The sequence below is a fragment of the Meles meles genome, chromosome 19 (genome assembly GCF_922984935.1).
Source record: "Meles meles chromosome 19, mMelMel3.1 paternal haplotype, whole genome shotgun sequence".
NCBI lineage: Eukaryota > Metazoa > Chordata > Mammalia > Carnivora > Mustelidae > Meles > Meles meles.
This window is the reverse complement of record NC_060084.1, coordinates 16,063,488-16,080,867: the sequence shown is the minus strand read 5'-3', so window position 1 is coordinate 16,080,867 and position 17,380 is coordinate 16,063,488. Positions and strand designations below refer to the sequence as shown.

Sequence of the window (17,380 nt, the reverse complement as noted above, 5' to 3'; positions counted from 1 at the left end):
CTCTGCGCTCAGATGGGCTTTAGAAGTGCTTGTGGAGATGTGCAGCTTCTAGGTTTCCCTGTAGGGCAGCTCCAGAATTCTCTCCATGCCTCAGGGAGAGGTCCCGTGCGGCTGCTCTGGATCAAGGCTGTGAGTCCTGGCATCCCATGAGCACTAAAGTGAGGGACAGAGCAGGATGAGGGGGGACCCTTCTAAGGTAGACCCTTCCCTTTTGGTCTCTTGTGTCACCAGAGAGAACAACCTGGAAGAGTGTGGCCTAGAGCTGTACTTCATCCAGGACATGGAGATCCTGGGCAAGGTGACAACCCACGAGCTCAAGGAAGGTGGTGAGAGCATCCGAGTGACAGAGGAGAACAAGGACGAGTACATCATGTAAGTCTTAAGTGCTGGAGAGCCAATGCGGGGGGAGGGGAGCAGAGCCACCCTTGTCTCCGGGATACCCTGCATCCATGTCCCCCATGCATTTCACCAGGGTTCACAGCCTCCCATTTGGCGTCGGCCCCGGCCCCTGCCAGCAGCAGACTGGCTCTGGGTGTGTGCCCAAGTCACCTCTCAGCTGATTCCTCGCTGCTGTGTGACAGCAGCCTCCCGGCAGGTCCCGAGGTGGACGTGAGCTTCGGGTCTCAGCTCCCCTGATGGCTGGTCTTCGGTTTCAGGCTGCTGACTGACTGGCGTTTCACCCGCGGCGTGGAAGAGCAGACCAAAGCCTTCCTGGATGGCTTCAACGAGGTGGCCCCTCTGGAGTGGTTGCGCTACTTTGATGAGAAGGAGCTGGAGGTGAGAGCTGAGGTCGCTGGGACCCTGAGCCCCGGCCTCCAGGGCATTCGTGCCCTTTGTTGGCAAACTCTGCCTCCAGAGAAGCTTGCCAGTGGAACCTCACACTCCCTCCGGACCGAGGCTAGAGAGTTGTGGTTGGGTTTCTCGCACTGTTTTGAGGGGGCCCACGTCCAACACTCATGTCCCTCCTATTATTACTGCTGCCAGCAGAAATCAGGAAGATGTTCAGGATGCTTTCATCTGCTAGTGAGTAGGGAGAGGGCTGGCCTGGGCCACTGACATGTGTCTTCCCTGCAGCTCATGCTGTGCGGCATGCAGGAGATAGACATGAGCGACTGGCAGAGGAACACTATTTACCGACACTACACCAAGAACAGCAAGCAGATCCAGTGGTTCTGGCAGGTAGGTCCTGGGGCCCGTCCCAGGGAGGTTGGGGCAGGGGTCCAGATAGGCTTTAGCAGTCAGCCTCAGCAAGGAGACCTGATTCGATCTCAGGCTCAAGGACGCGTGTTGCCTGGTCACCTCCCTCATCTCTCACGCTCTTCTCACTTTGTGGAAGGAGAAGAGAGACCCAGCCTTGGGACGAACAGAGCTGTTGCAGCTGGACTGTGACCAGGGCTCTTGAAAGGACACGTTGGTGGTCAACCTTGGTGGGACAGGGGTGAGCCTGCAGGCAGGAAGGAAAGCTCCCATTGGTCGTGTGGTTTCCTTCCAGCCTGGGGACACGGGCCAGCATGTGCTTGTCTCTGGAGAAACTGAATGACCCGAGTCCTGGATGTAATGAGTTGGTCCGTTTGTATGTGTAGTCTTCTTGTTGTCGTTATGAAGTATAGCATACATGAGGAAGAGTAGGTGTATAAACATTCCTTTGTGAAGGCAAAATTCCCACCCCATAAAACTCACCATGTTCAGCATTTTAAGGTATTACGGTTCATTGGCCTTTCACAGTACAAGGCAGTCATGACCACCGTCTAATTTCAGAACATTTCATCTCCCCCCAAAAACAAACCCCATTCCCATGAAGCAGTCACTCCCATCCTTAGTATATGTATATTTTCAAAGATTGTATTTATTTATTTGACAGAGAAAGACGCAGCGAGAGAAGGAACACAAGCATGGGGAGTGGGAGAGGGAGAAGCAGGCTTTCCACCGAGCAGGGAGCCTGATGCAGGGCTTGATCCCAGGACCCTGGGATCATGACCTGAGCTGAAGGCAGTCACTTAATAACTGAGTCACCCAGGAGCCCCCCCCTTTTAAAAAATATTTACTTTTTAATTATTTTTTAAAGATTTTATTTATTTATGTTAGAGAGCGAGCAGAGAGAGCGCACAAGCAGGGGGAGCCTCTAGCAGAGGGAGAAGCAGGCTCCTTAATGCTCTAGGGAGCCCATCCTTAGTATATTTTTAAAAGCAGAACTTGAATGGGAAGAGAAAACCTGGCTTACGGTGCCCCTGAGACCGAGATGTCCCATGAGCTACAGGGAATGGCCTGTATACAAACTCTGCCTCTCAGAGGGAGCAGCTTTGGGGTTCCCAAGGTTGGTGGCTGTAACCTGCCACCCAACCCGGGCTTTGTGTTCTCAATCCCGAAGAGGGGTGCCGGCTGACCAGAATCACAGGTTAGGGCAAGGCTCTGGGTCAGGTGGGCGTCCCGGCTTTGCTCTGACTGGCCGAGTTCTTCCTAGGTGGTGAAGGAGATGGACAACGAGAAGAGGATCCGACTGCTGCAGTTCGTCACTGGGACTTGCCGCCTGCCTGTTGGCGGATTTGCCGAACTCATTGGTATGTGTTCCCCTTGTCCTGCTGGCGCCCTGGGGTGGGCCTGGGGGCCGCTCTGAGGGGGGTAGTCAGGGTCCTGCCCATGGAAGGCGTGGTCCTGCTGCCTATGCTGTTTCTCCTTTGGATAACAGGTAGCAACGGACCGCAGAAATTTTGTGTCGACAAGGTTGGCAAGGAAACCTGGCTGCCCAGAAGCCACACGTGGTGAGTGCGCTGGTTTTAGTGGGAGGTGGCCACAGCTCGCAGACCACACGAGCTCCTGAGGGCAGCCCATTGGGTAGGGCAGCTTCAGGGACTTTGGCAACATCTGTGTGGCTCTGGGGTTGGAGAGGAGGGGCCTCTGAGCTTCTGGCATTTGTGGCAGCAGTTCGTATCCCTCACCAAACACTTCCATTCCAGTAGACAAAGAGCTGCCCTCTGCCCAGGCCCCCATTTCCCCATTTCTGCTGCTGCCCTGCCCTGTCTGTTGACCGTTCCAAGGACCAGGCACAGGAAGCCTGAAGGCTTCACACAGCAGGGCTCTCTAGGACTCTGTTCTGGCATCTGGCCACACGGTGTTGTGAGGGAACCACGGCCGTGTGAACTGCTTTGACCCCACTCTGGCCAGGTTGGGGCAGGGCCGTGGAGCCCCGACCTCCCCGTGCTGACTCTTCTGCTTCCCTCTCTTAACAGTTTTAACCGCCTGGATCTCCCACCATATAAGAGCTACGAACAGCTGAAGGAGAAGCTGCTGTACGCCATCGAGGAGACTGAGGGCTTCGGACAGGAGTAACTGAGGCAGCCCTCTCCCTCACCCCCCAGCGCACATGTAGTCATGAGTTCTTTCTGCCCCCCAGAGGCCGGTGGCCACAGAGCTCCTGGGAGGCCCCCCCAGGTGGTGGCCGTGCGTGGGACCACAGCGTCATCAGGCTGGTGGTAGCAGAGCTCGACCTCAAGAGGCCCTGCCTATCCCTTCCTTTCTCCTGCCCACTGGTGGCAGTCTGGAATAAAGCCCCCGTGTTACCTTTGGCCCCCTCACCCATTGCAAAGTCTGGAGGCCTGACCCTCTCTGTAAGCTCTTCCTCCTTTTCCCCTAAGCCCAGTGCTATGTATGCATGAGCGCGCAGGGAAGGGTGCCCTGTGCCGAAGAGCTGCGGCAGGAGCCCTGGTTCTCACAGGCCAGTTCGGCAAGGAGGAGACGGGCCGCTCACTCGGGGTAGCTCTTCTGGGCTGGGAAAGCCCAGGGTCTTTGCCAGTAAAAGAGGTTCTGTTTTAAATAGAACTTTTCCAGTGATCTGTGTAGAATGGAGGTCTGAGGGAGAGAAACTCTTCCCGCACCGGAGAGAGCTCTGGGTGGAGGCCTGCTGCTGCCTTTCCCGGCAGGACGCAGCCACTGAGGCCGAGCAGTGAGGCCCATCTCTGCGCTCGGTGCGGGACGGTTTGTTCTTTCCTGCAAATAAAGGGTTGTACCAGCTGCTTGGGTGTCGGTGGGTTGGAAACAACAAATTCCCTCAGACTTTCTTTTCCCTTTTATATCAACCTGAAGCATTTTGTGTGTAGGGTTACTTTGTGTTTTGATGTCGGTATGCTGCTGTCACTCTCTGTCAAGGAGCTGGTACACTGGTTTTGATGGGACCCGGAGGGACCCAACACCATTGGTCCAGGAACTTCCCAAACAGCTGTTCCTCTTAGGAACCCGCTTAGCAGTTCTGTGAGCAAGGCAGGCCCGACCCAGCTTCACGGCGGCCTAGTCCCCAAGCCCTGACAGAGAAGGGAGGGGATGGCGTTTCACCCAACTTTGCCACGTTTGATGGAAAACTCCCTTTCCTAGATGCAGATGTCCAGTAGCCCCGAGTGATGGAGCATGTGCGGGTGGGGACCCCTGTCATTCCCCAGCAGCCCCTGAGGCTACAGGCAGGTCCATTAGTCTCCTGTTGAGAATGCAGCGTGTCCAGCTGCCCTAGAGCACGTTCATCCTGCCCGGGAGTGAGGCTTTGTCTGCCCACGGAGGTCAGCGGAAGGGCCTCGAGCTGTGGCACACGGTCTGACTCGGTGTCTGGAGCCCCCACCAGCCTCTGACATGGGCGGGCCGCCATGTGTGGAGATGTGCAAAGGCGAACATGCTCCTCTGGGATACTGGCGCAATGGCGGTTCTGAGCTCCCTGGTTTAGGCCCCCGGGGCTTTCGCGCTGAGCACCAGCTGCAGACTAGCTTGAGCTTCCTAGGTCCCCAGGCAGGCCCACTGACCAGTCACGGGGCCTTCTTAGGACCAGCTCACATCTCCAGACCCTTGTCCTTCCCCACCCTGGCCCATGGAGGCACAGCCCATGTCCAGTTGCGTGTGCTGATTTGAGTGGTGTGGCTCAGTGGAGCTCAGCCTTTTTTCTCTCCTGGAGTTATTTGCTGTGCTTCCCTGCAGTGTCCCTCTCTCCTGGGGGGTTGGGGTGCAAGCTTCTATGTGGGGTTTGGAAGCCTGAGACTCCTAGGTGTTCCGAGTGTGTTCATGTGCGTGTGTGTACATACGTGTATATAACTGAGGTGTTGTGTCGAGTGTCCTTCGGTAGCTCTGGGTTGGTCAACAGATGGTTTTGTAATGCCTTTCCCCTTGCCTTGGTGTTGCCAGTTTCTTGTGCAATAAACAATCAGCAGCTATGGGCGGCGTTGGTGTGGATGTCTGCAAGATCGCTGTGCTTGGAATGAGAGGCCTCTGGGCCCCACAGACCCTCCAGGCCCAGACAGGGGTGGAAATTCCATGACCTTGCTGGTGTCAGGAATGTGTGTGTTATTAACTGAGACAGTCACACTTCTTGTGGGAGGCTGAGTCCTTGTGTAGGGATCACGGGGGTGGCCCTTGGTCAGGGTTGGATGCCCTCACCGCCGCCCCCCCCACCAGGCCAGGGTTTCTGTGAAGAGTTGTTGCGGGGCCAGAACATGAACTGTTGTGGCTGCAGGTCCAGTGGGTTTTGGAAACCAGCTTCTGGGGACAGTGTCTGGGCTGTTGTTCATTCGAGAAACATTCACTGAGTCTCTCACCATGATAGAGGGATGCCATGATCTTGAACTAATGGTCATACGAGGTCTTGCTCCCCACTTTTTGAACACTTAAGGATTCAGATGGGACAGATCACCATGCTGTTGCGTCTTAAGGCATTTGACATGGAAATGACGTTGATCAAGCCTTGCCCTGATCGTGCCTCTTCTCAAGGGAGGCAGAGGTGTTCAGATTGGTTTGTCCCTGGAGTTTACTCGGGGAGTTCACTGCGCCCCTCCAAAGCCCTTTCCCACTTGACAGAGCAATGCTGTGCTTTGAGAACATTATTGAAAGAAGTCTACACGTATGCAGACATCCCATAACAAATTCAAGTAAGACACAAGTAAGAAGCTGTTCTCCCCAGTCTTACCTCGGAAATGACTGCTGTTAAGTTTGCTGCGGCCCTTCCATACTATTCACTGTGCCTACGCAGATCGTATATATATATCACTTTTAAATATACCAAAAATGGGATCTTATCTATGCTAACCACTTGTCTCTTTCAACAAGGTGTTTGCGAAGCCTTTCCCTCTTCCTCAACATAGGTATAATTGATTCTTTTTTTTTCTTTTTTTTTTTTAAAGATTTTTATTTATTTATTTGACAGAGAGAGATCACAAGTAGACAGAGAGGCAGGCAGAGAGAGAGAGAGGGAAGCAGGCTCACTGCTGAGCAGAGAGCCCGATGCGGGACTCGATCCCAGGACCCTGAGATCATGACCTGAGCCGAAGGCAGCGGCTTAACCCACTGAGCCACCCAGGCGCCCAGTATAAGTGATTCTTTAACTACTGCCTATAGTTCCTATGGTTCCTATGATATGCCCATTTCCATCCTAAGGGGCATTAGAATTGTGTCCAACAGTTTGCTCTTGGCTGCACCCCTTCAGTGAATGCCCTTTGGCAGGTCTTGTGCCCTGGTGCTGCTCTTCTGGGAGGGGGCAGTCCTGGAAGTTGGAAGTAAAGTTACCTTTACTTTTACTTAAAAATTTTTTTAAAAGTTTTAAAATTCAAAGATACATAGGGTCTATAGTGAAAGCCTACCACCCACCCTCCCCTTACTCTTGTTCCTCCGCTGCTCTGATCATCTGCTAGAGGCTGGGATTGCTAGTTTCTTTGTATCTTTCCGGATACAACTTTAAACCCCCAACAGAGTCTACCCCATGGCCCTCAGAAAGGTTCCTGTGTTCCTAGCCTTAGCAATGGACAGGGTCCCTTCTCACCCCCCTTTGAGCAGTGCATCTGAGCTCCCCTGGCTGTCTTTCCAGCTCTCCGTCTGCATTCCCTCTCCTGACTTTGGGTAGCTGTCCTTTTACTTCTACACGAATTCTTTTTTTTCCCCTTTTAACATTGTTTTGTGTAATCACAATGAGATCATCTGTACTTCTAAAGGTTTATTCAAAAAGCTGAAAAGTAACAAAAGACATCTATAATACTATGATTATATAAATATATATTGTTTGCTCCAGAATTAATAGTATAATATAATACAGTTTTTTCTTTCTTATCCAGTCTCTCACCCTGGGCGGGGGGGGGGGGGGGGGCGGTGGTTCTAAGTACCTCTCTTTGCTTTTCCTGTATCCTCAATTTCTTTTTTCCTTATTCTGAAAGTGTTTCAAGCAGAATTAGGCAGGCAGAGAGGCCCCCCACCCGTACACTCTGTAAGAAGTTCTGATGTAATTAGTCAAAGCTATACAATTATTTTGGAAGTAAAGCGAGCTGATAGGACTTCCTTTGTTGCCAAAGATCTCCAGTGGGTCTCCCAGGTGTCAGTGAGACTTTACATAAGGTGGGACCTCCGTGGATCTGGAGTTTCTTGCTATCCCACTGGCATTCTGCATTGGGGCTTACATCACCCTTCTAGAAAAACCCTAAAGATCTCTGTGTCTCTGTTTAGAGGTATACTTACAACAGCATACCTGCAGCAAAGCTCTCCTGGTTCTTCGGCTAGACTTGGCATCAATAAGGCCCCAGCCCCACTGAAGAAAACGAGTTAGTGCCTAAAGTTCTTACCCCCAGCTCGTATCCCTATGGTCTACCCTGTGAATCCAGTTTTTAAATATCCTTTTACTAATTGGGACCCTGTGATTCTGAGCTTGATTGAAGTGTCCCAGTCTAACTCACTTTTCTATAGCCCGTGCTTTATGAGTCCACCTTTAGCGGACTCACATTGGAACATGTGAGTTCTTTGGCGCACTTTTATCCATACCATTTGAACATCATGGATTCAGGGTCTAACTTGACTCAGTTGGTCCCAGAGACATTATTTTCTGCAATCATTATTTTCTTAGATGCCTGTCAGTTTTGGCCCCTTCAGCTTGCCTCTTTTGGATGTCTTTGATGATCTCTATGATACTCTATTCCCAACTTCAGTACTATCGCCCCAACACAGAATCAACTCTTCTTTGTTCTCTACGGAGTAAAGTCAGTGTTAGAAACCAAAATGCGTTCTGTCGAGATGGTGTAGTAAATTCCCAACCTCTCTGTTCCGAACATATAATAAAGACACATAAAATAAAACAAGAGAAACCCAAAAAGGCTTGTTCAAAAACAAGGGAGGGACCTCCAAGGGTCAGAAATAGAGCAAAACGCAAAGTGTCGACCAAGATCGCGAGTGTGCTGGTGCCCCCAGAGCCTGCCAGCAGTGCCTGGCTGTGCAGCTGCTGGCGGGGGGGGGGGGGGGGGGAGATCAAGGGGTCTAAATAAGCTCCAGTCTGGACAGGGCCTGAGAACCCGCCCAGTGCTCCCTCCTGTTTCATGAAAAGTGGCCAACCAGCAAACTGCCGCAAAACCCAGCTGCCTCTCCTATGCACCGGGCCATGGCTTTGAAAAAGATGGAGGCAGAAACTCATCAAGACAAATCATCCAGGGATCCAGCCTGAATCTGTGATATTCCTAGGTATGCTCAGGCCAGGGCCCAGACTGCCACTCAGAAGATAAGGCTGTCGAATGGATGCCCAGCAGGACAGGAGGAGATAGCTGTAACACCATTAGGAAAAAGCACACATGAAGGGAGACAACTCCTTCCCTAACCTTTGTGGTTCTCCATATTTCAGAAGACACTCCTGGATGGTTTCTTGCCCGCTGGTCTTTGCTGTAAGAGGACTCATGGCAGGTGGACCTTTATACTGCTTTATACCGGGACCGTAAATATCACTGCTCACGTGTCTTTTCTCTAGGGTGATCATTTTCTCTGGAGAGGCAAGAGGAAAGTTCTGTTCTCTGCCTGGGGGGGGGGGGGGGGAGATACCTGAGCTGAGGGGTACACCTGACTGTAGGCTTGCTGGGGATCAGGGGAAGGAAGGAACCTTGGTTCTCAGAGTCCTGGCCCCTGACTTGACCTTTTCTCACTTTCTTGCCCTTTCCCTCAGCCTGGGCTCCTGCAGCTGGCAGAGGGGAGATGGCCAGGCTCTGTGGCTGGGCATGGGGACCTGGGTGGCCCACTCTTCCATAGAGTAATTACTTTGAACGACCCGAGTTGTCCGCACTTTTCCTGCCCTCCTGCTGCTCCCAAGTACTGCGTCTCTCTGGGGACTTGCTCACTTCTCCTCTGCATCTCCCTCTGCAGGGTTTTCGGTTAAAACTTCTGCTTGGCGATGCTCCTCTACCTGCTTTCTACCTTTCAACACCTGCGTGAACATCCTTGTCCAGTCACTGAATCCTCTTATGTTCTCTTTGCCCTTGTGGAGAAAGATTTATAAAGCTTTCTTCACTATCATTTTAGCAAGGCTGGAGAGGGCAAAGAGATGATTAATCTGCCTTCTCGATTAACTTCCTTTCCCTTGATAGATGGCGGGGTGAGGGGAGGAGCAGCTTGTAGCTGGCAGTCTGTGTGTCAGGGTCCCAGGAGGGACCTGACTTTGATGGGATCTGCCCCTGTTTACCCCTGTGGCATTAATTCCAGCCTCTCTCAGATAAGCCTTTCCCGGCTTTCCAGAACTCTCCTTGGCGAACCTCCTTCCACACTCATCTCGGCTGGAGATCCTGCTGCAGGCCACTTCTTCTTTCCTCCTAGAAATTTGTTGAATTTTCTTTTCTATCTCTCAGGTTTTCTCTCTCTCTCTCTCTCAAATTGGGCCAAGTGGCCAGGGGACAATGAGAAATCTTTTACATTCATTCACTATCATTTTAATGGAATCTCTGCAGGGAGCATTGATAAATACGTGTCAGAATTAAATTTTGCTGTTTTGCCACAGTTAAGGCCATTAGGCCTACCTCTCTAAGAGCACTGATTTGGTTCCTGATGCTTTGCTTTGTTTTGTTTTGTTTTGCTAATAATAGATAGTCCTGTTTATTAACAGGAGGAATGTTTTCCTTCTGCATTTTCTATTAACATTATCTTCGTTCTAAGACATTAATTAAGTTCTGAAATTAAAAAAGGGAACCCCCCCATAGCCTATTGTGGATTACTCTGCTGAAATTCTATCAGTGGAAGGCAGACGATAACGACGACTGCTACTTCTACTTTTTCTTCTTCCTCCCCCCTCCCCCCTTCCTTTTCTTCTAGATTTTATTTATTACAGAGAGAGAGCATGAGCTGGGGGAAGGGCAGAGGGAGGGAGAAGCAGACTCCCAGCTGAGTAGGGAGCCCGACGTGGGACTCTATCCCAGAATCCCAGGATAATGGTCTTAGCTAAAGGCAGACTCTTAACCAACTGAACCACCCAGGTGCCCCAGGAAGGCAGACGTCTTAGGTGGTCGCCTCTTCTTACAAATAGAACATGGCCAAGGTGACAGGTGTCACTTGTGTGCCTGCGTTTCAACGGTTTTTGACCTCCCCCTTGCCAGCTGACTCTGCATTGCCCTCTTGGCTTTGTGCACTTTGACGAAGCAAACTTGCATGTTGGAGAGACCCATGTAGCAAAGGACTGAGGGCAGCTTTGTGTCAACAGCCAGTGAGGGACAGAGGCCCTCCATCCAACAGCCCATGAAGAATTGAAACCTGCCCATGAGCACATGTGCTTGGAACTTTAAGATGACTGCAGCCCAGCCAACCCCTTGATTGCTGCCTGCCCGTGAGCAGAGAACCCAGCCATGCTGTGCTGCAGCCCCTGACCCGCAGAAACTGTGAAATCATAATATGTGTTGTTTTAGCTGCTGCATTTTGGCAATTTGTTAACACAGTAATAGAAAACTCATACACTATCTTAGGTCAGATTCGGTGTCCTCGGATTAGCATCTCTTCCATGTTCTGGGCCCTGAATGTGGCCATGATTTTTAGTAAATGAAAGAGCCAGAGCATGGAGACTGTATGTAGAAAAAAAAAAAAAAATCCCACTAAACAGGAACAAAGGCGGAAAGGGACCAGTATTGCTCTTCTTCCTCTCCTTGGGGAAAGCAAATACTGGGAAGAGGGAGTCATTTCAGTCCCTGTACCCAGTCCACAGCCTGACGTCAGTTGCCTGGCAGAACCAATGATCTCAGAGGCCTTGGGTCTGGCCCAGCCTGTGACTGTGGCCCTCTGCGTCGGGATGTCATTAGTGCTTATCTGAGCCTCCAGCCAAACCCAGTTGGCAAAGAGTCATGTCCAATCTCTCAAGAACAATTTTGGGTCTGTTTCCTCTATAATTATAGGGTGAGCAGCTAGGTAGGTGGTACCATTACAGCAGTAAACCAGTGTGAAGGAGGGTCTCTGCAGCTCCACGACTCCTGCTGAGGTTGGCTCGAGGGGCACAACTTTCTCCTCAATAGTGGCCTCATCTGGCCCTGGCTGGCCAGGGATGTGGAAGCACTGTTTCTTTTATGAGGGAATTCATTTCACCGTTGAACTTTTGGGTTTTATAGTCATGATGGTTTGCTACCTCCTTGTAATTGTTTCACAGGGGCTAAAATATAGGGTACATGTGGTAGGGATTGAATTCGACTCACCCTGTCCCTGCTCTCCAACAGGCACACACCCCAGTGCATCAGTGATCTGCCACAGGGTCTGGGAAACCCCTGGATAGGTATTTTTTTTTCTGGATTTATTCAGATATAATTGACAGGGAATACTGTGTAAGTTTAAGGTGTACAAGATGATTTGATACATATGTAGATTGCAAAATGAGTACCACATCCATCACCTCACATAGTTGCCATTTGTTTTTAATGTTGAGGACATTTCAGATCCGCTCTCTTAGCAATGTTCAAGTATACAATATTTGGAAGTAGTATTAGGAACTATAGTTACCATGCAGTACCCTGGATAAACAGGAGAGAGAATAGTATGGGGGATAGGGGGGAAAGGATCTTTTAGAGGACCTTAGGGAAAGCATCTCCAAACAGGTGTTTCAGCCTGGAGATCTGAAAGCTGGGAAGGAGTCCATCAAGCAAAGAGCCACATCTGGGGTTGGACCCATCAGGTACAGTGGCCTGACTGGGAGACTGGCATGTTCCAGACGTGGTTAGAAGGCTGGTGTGGCTGAGCACTGATGGAGGGTAAGCAGGAACAGTGTGAATGAGGTTGGTGGGTCAGGGCGGAGCTCAACATGTTCATCCTCTATTGCCAAGGCAAGGGGAGGAAGAGACAAAAGGGGCTTTACACCGTGTACACCGCCCCCGTCTCTTCATTGCCTTGACTAACCTGTGGCTGTCTCTAACAGCAAAGTGGATGGGAGGTATTGTTTGTGGCAGGTCAGGAACAAGGAATATGAAATGGGATTTGAAGATCACGTAGTAATGTCTTTGCTACACATGATTAAAAGCTATGAAGTGAATGAAGATAGGCCCTTACAATATTGTTTTGAATTTTATTTATGTATTTATGTATTTATTTATTTTAGAGAGAGAGAGTCATGTGTGAGCAGGGGGGAGAGGCGGAGGGAGAGGGACAGAATCTTAAGCAGACTCTATGCCCAGTGTGGAGCCCGATGCTGGACTGGACCTCACAACCCTGAGATCATGACTTGAGCCAAAATCAAGAGTCGGACGCTTAACTGACCTAGGAGACCTAATATTGTTTTGAATTTTAAAAGAGCATGAAAGAGTGAAATCGAAAGGGAAATAAATGTAATGTAAAATGCATACCCATTCAAAATTAGACTACATATTCTTCCACGATCCATCCATATGTAAGGACATTTACTAAACACATTGAAGCATCTTTTACTTGTGAGTATGTGTGTGTTGGGGGAGAGTTAAAACTATAATGGAAATCAGGATAAAGGTAAAAACAGGGCAAGTGAGATGGGCCATAAAAGTGACAATGGTGATTGGCATGAGCTGATGAGTAAGCTCATGCAACCCTCTCCATCTTCATCGTCCAGCCAAGCTGACTCTGGCATGAGGATAGAATATGGAAGAGGAAGGTGAGAAAGTATGAAGAAATTGCAGGTGGGCAACCTTAGCCACAGAAAAGGTAGCTGGACTTGTGAGCAGGGGCAGGGAAACACAGAGGGCAGCTGTCAGACATGGTCCACGTGGGTAGGACCCACAGGAGCTGAAAGCAGAGGCTGAAGGTGAGCAGTGTGACCAGTGTGACTCCTAAACTCTGGGTGAGTGGGCAACTAGCCAGGATATGGAATAAAGAGGAGAAACAAATTTTGGAATTAGAAGCGTCATATAGATTGAGACTTAAAAATTTGTGTTAAGTAAGATGACACTTTAGTAGAGCAAAGGGCCCATGAGGGTCCAAGAGAGGCAGGATGAGCTCCTGGAGAGAAGCCTTCAGAGGTCAGGTCAAGTGAGGTCAGGGCTGACAGGTCAGGGTCAATTGAATGGGAAAGCAGAAGCCATTGGTGGCTTTAGTACAGGCTGTTAGGGGCATGGTGGGGACAAAAACTGGGCTGCATAAGATTTAAAAAATGCTCAGAAGATAAAGATAATTTAGTGAACATAGGTATTTATTTGCTGAATGAAGTTAACTGAAACAGAGGGGTGTGTGTGTATGTGATGATGGGAGAGAATTGAGTGTTTACATGCTGAAGAGTAAGAGGTAGGGGTAAGGCCAGGGTTGAAAAGAAGGAAAGACCCTAATAGATGAAGTGAGGACCTTAGTTGGTTATTTTGCTTAAAATAGTAGCCGTGTTACGTTATGATTGGTCTGAGTAGCTATAGTAGATAGAGGTTGATAGGGTACTAAGCTGAGAAGGAAAACACCTTGTGGAGTATAATAGATGTATGTGTATTGAGAAGAAGTCTTGATCTGGGAAAGGACTTCTTATTTATTTTTTTTCTTTAAGATTTTGTTTATTTGAATGGGGGAGGGGCAAAGGGAGAGAATCCTCAAGCAGACTCCCTGCTGAGTGCAGAGCCAGGACCCTGGAATCATGAGTTGGAGGCTTAACCAATGGAGCCACCCAGGTGACCCAGAGCTGGGAAAGGACTTGACCCACAGAGTGACCCACAGAGTGCTAACCAGAGGCAAGAAATGGATAGATTTGTCTATATCAAAATAAAGGTTCTCACTTCCATGTGGATAAGAACTGCAAAGAGGGATCTTCACACAGATTCCTAGAGACTCTAATGAGGTTGGTAAGTTGTATAAATTTTTATTGAAATAAGTTATATCTAAAAAGGTCATACTCAAAATGCATCATATCCAAATAATCTTACTACATTTTACTATCATGCGTATTCTTGAGGTTACTGGTGTCTATTGTATCTGTATTTAGGAAGTACTCTGTCATGCCATGTTACTGTGCATCTCTTCTCAACTAATGCTGGGCTCTTCCCATCAACTAATGCTGGGATCATCCCATCAAGCCATGGTGGGAGTATTTACACCAGGGGAATTGGCCAAAGCTACAAATCAAACCCTGCTGCCCCCCTTTTTGGGAGAACTAGTCGTTTCACATTTACCAGCACACCAGTAAATATGGTTTTTAAAGAAATCAGGGGTGGTATTAGTGAGGAAAATCAAAGCATGAGCTATCTGAAGAGCAGAGGAGACTGAGTATATTCATTGCCTAAGTAGTAGTGTGAGTAGAGAGGAGTGGCAAACTTACCCAACTTTTTTGCATCCATACACTCTCCATGTTCCTTCAAAATCTTGTCTGGATGGTTGTAGCCCAAAGCAGAAATGATGGGAGGCAACTCTGGGGAAGGTTCCCAATCCCGTGCGGAAAGGGCATCAAAGGCTTCTCTGGGCAAGAGACGAGATTAGTCAATAGCGCCCTCTAGTGTCGAAGAACAGATTGGCTCCAAAGAGGAATGCTGAGAAAAAGTTTCTCTGGATCTGTGCCCTGGAAACATTTATTTCCCTGGTCTTCCCTTCCTTTCTTTTCCTCTATTTTATTTCTCCACTTCCATTTCCCTGCTTTCTAAGTCACTTTCTACCTACTCCCCCAACAAGAATGTCTATTTTTTTTTGAAAGATCTGCACTCTGTGTTGTTCCCAGGCACACATTGATAATAGAGTTGAATAGCACCAAGATAAGCAAATCAGCACTTGCCTCTATTACATAGAATAATTTGGAATGAATTTGCGTAGAAAAGCTGTAAAAAAGTCTGCTCTTGTGGGTCACATACATGAAACGTTCCCTTGCCTTCGAAGCATGCCACAAATCCTCCCCATTTTTGGGAACAGGAGCAGATGAGGTAGTTTTCTTAGTCTGTTGTAGTTTAACAAACAACCCTGATTTCATTCTTTTATGAGGACCTGTGTTAATTCTTTTGTTTGAAGTCAAAGTCATTGTATATGGCTGAGTTCTCATAGCTCCAGGATCCTCCAGAAAATGGATTGCTATTCTGAGGTTGCTGTTTCCTGCTGGAAAGGTTTACTCTGCATCTAGCACATAGGAGAAGTAATAAGGTAGCTCCTTAATAGGATTAGTTCTCTTTTGTCCCTTTAGTGACTGGTGGGCTGAGTGAGCATAATTAAAGAACATTTGATTAGTTGGCCCACAGTTGTTCCATTCTGATAGCTTCCATCTTTACATGAAGGATAACTAATTTACAAGTCAAGGGATATTTCAGATATTAGTTATCACACAAAATCAGTAAGGCACAAATACCGTCCTCCGTAATGTGCATAGCAGGAATGGACTGAACTCTGTTAAGTCAGTCTGAAGTGCTGGAAGTGGAAGTGAGGGTAATGTTACAGCTACAGACTTTGGAGGAGACTTTTCCCAGGACATAATTTTTGGTATTTTTAAAAACAACAGGAGCGCCTGGGTGGCTCAGTGGCTTAAGCCTCTAGCTTCAACTCAGGTTATGGTCTCAGAGTCCTGGGATCGAGCCCCGCATCAGGCTCTCTGCTCAGTAGGGAGCCTGCTTCCTCCTCTCAGCGTGCCTCTCTACTTGTGATCTCTCTCTCTCTGAAATAAAAATTCAAAACAAAATCAAACCTAACAACAGACGTGGTTTAGAAATCTCATCTTGAGACTGTCAGGCTATACAAACACAAGGGTTTATGTCAGGTGAGGGTCATGGGCTTTACTGTGAATTCATTTGCTATTTGTATAAGCAAAATTTTATTAATAACCTTATGAGAGTCACTCTCTTATATGGGATGATCAATTTTGTCTTAGAAAATGAGCCTAAGCTACAGGCTACACACTTTTTGCAAGAAACAGAGGATCCTGTTAGAAAGATGGTATTGTTTCGGACATCTGACTGGCTCAGTCGCTAAGCATGTGACTCTTGATCTCAGGGTTGTGAGTTCAAGCCCCATGTTGGTTGAAGAGATTAATTAAAAATTTAAAAAAAATCTAAGAAAAAAAAGGTAGAAGTCAATTCTGCCCATTTGTGGGCCAAACACAGCAAAGTCTGGATATTCTCATGGCCTTAGTTGCTCAACAAACTTTCCAGCTTATGAAATGGTGACTGACTTTAAAGCATGTGGCATTGTTGTTGCAAAACCCTGGAAAGCTTTTTGAGTTCAGATTATACTACTAAAAGTGGACTGACTCCTATGTAGTCTCTAATTGCCCTGAGCACTTACATAAATGACCCACTCCTCATTCTCATTACCCCTCTAGCCCCAGAAATATACTGGCTCTTCCCTGCCCATTTGCTGGAGAAAGTTAATGTTCCAGATTTCCTTTCTCAAATCAGTTATGTTTGAAATGTCCAATTTCAAAAGCTTCTTTAGCACTCCTCTGGGTAATAGATCTCAGGCCTTGACTATTATTTCAAATATTAGATGCAGCAACCCTCATCTTGACTGCAGGAATAGATTAAGTAAAAGTTGGTTTTCCAGTTTTTCCTTGACCATCCCATTTTAGGTCAGAATCTTCATGAACCTTGAAGTCAGCCCTTAATGTTGGCATGCCTCTAGTAAGTAGAATAAAAGCTTATTTACACCTCATACTGTCAACTTCCCCTTTCCCACTCACTAGCTCTTTGGAATAAAAATTGATGTTTCCAGTAAACTTTGAGATCTTAGAACCACTGTACAGTGGTTACTGAAATTCAACTGACTTTTAGTGCCATTTTATTATATCCTTAAATTTTTGAACAGTGATAATCCATATGGTATACGAAAGAACTATCTGCTCAAGAGAGGAAAATTAGTATCTAAGGGACTCCTGGAAGTCAAATGATTAAGTACTTATTTGTTCTGAGACCTGAAAGTTTGGGGCAACTTTGTTCCATCCACTAAAACATCCCCACTAACGTCGGGGTCCGAGGTACCAAGGCCTACTGTAGTAACTGTGTCCCTTATGAAAAACTGCTCCAAGGGACTTCACAGATGACCTGAGGCACAAACTAGGATCCAGGTCTTCTGGGATGGGTTGAGAGCTCTTCTCACCATCAGGTTGTTTTTAAAGGAATGAGACTCTCCTTCATGAAAGATTCCAAGTCTAAATTCTTTAAGGCAGCTTCAATTAAAAACAAAGTCTTGGCTGCTTCTGAAAACAACTATCACTCTCAGAATCAAAAACGACTAGAACACAGAC

At 48.1% G+C, this 17,380-nt stretch overlaps 1 protein-coding gene across 1 annotated transcript in view; it reads left to right on the top strand.

Moving 5' to 3' along the window:
• WWP2 (WW domain containing E3 ubiquitin protein ligase 2) overlaps nt 1–5,186 on the top strand; it is a 156,106-nt gene extending 150,920 nt beyond the window's left edge. Inside the window, exons 19-24 of the mRNA XM_045988596.1 lie at nt 232–372; nt 657–777; nt 1,075–1,179; nt 2,462–2,558; nt 2,687–2,759; nt 3,228–5,186. Coding sequence (XP_045844552.1) covers nt 232–372; nt 657–777; nt 1,075–1,179; nt 2,462–2,558; nt 2,687–2,759; nt 3,228–3,327 — 637 coding nt within the window. The 3' untranslated portion in view covers nt 3,328–5,186. The remainder of the gene's footprint in view (nt 1–231; nt 373–656; nt 778–1,074; nt 1,180–2,461; nt 2,559–2,686; nt 2,760–3,227) is intronic.
• Nucleotides 5,187–17,380: the final 12,194 nt, after the last annotated feature.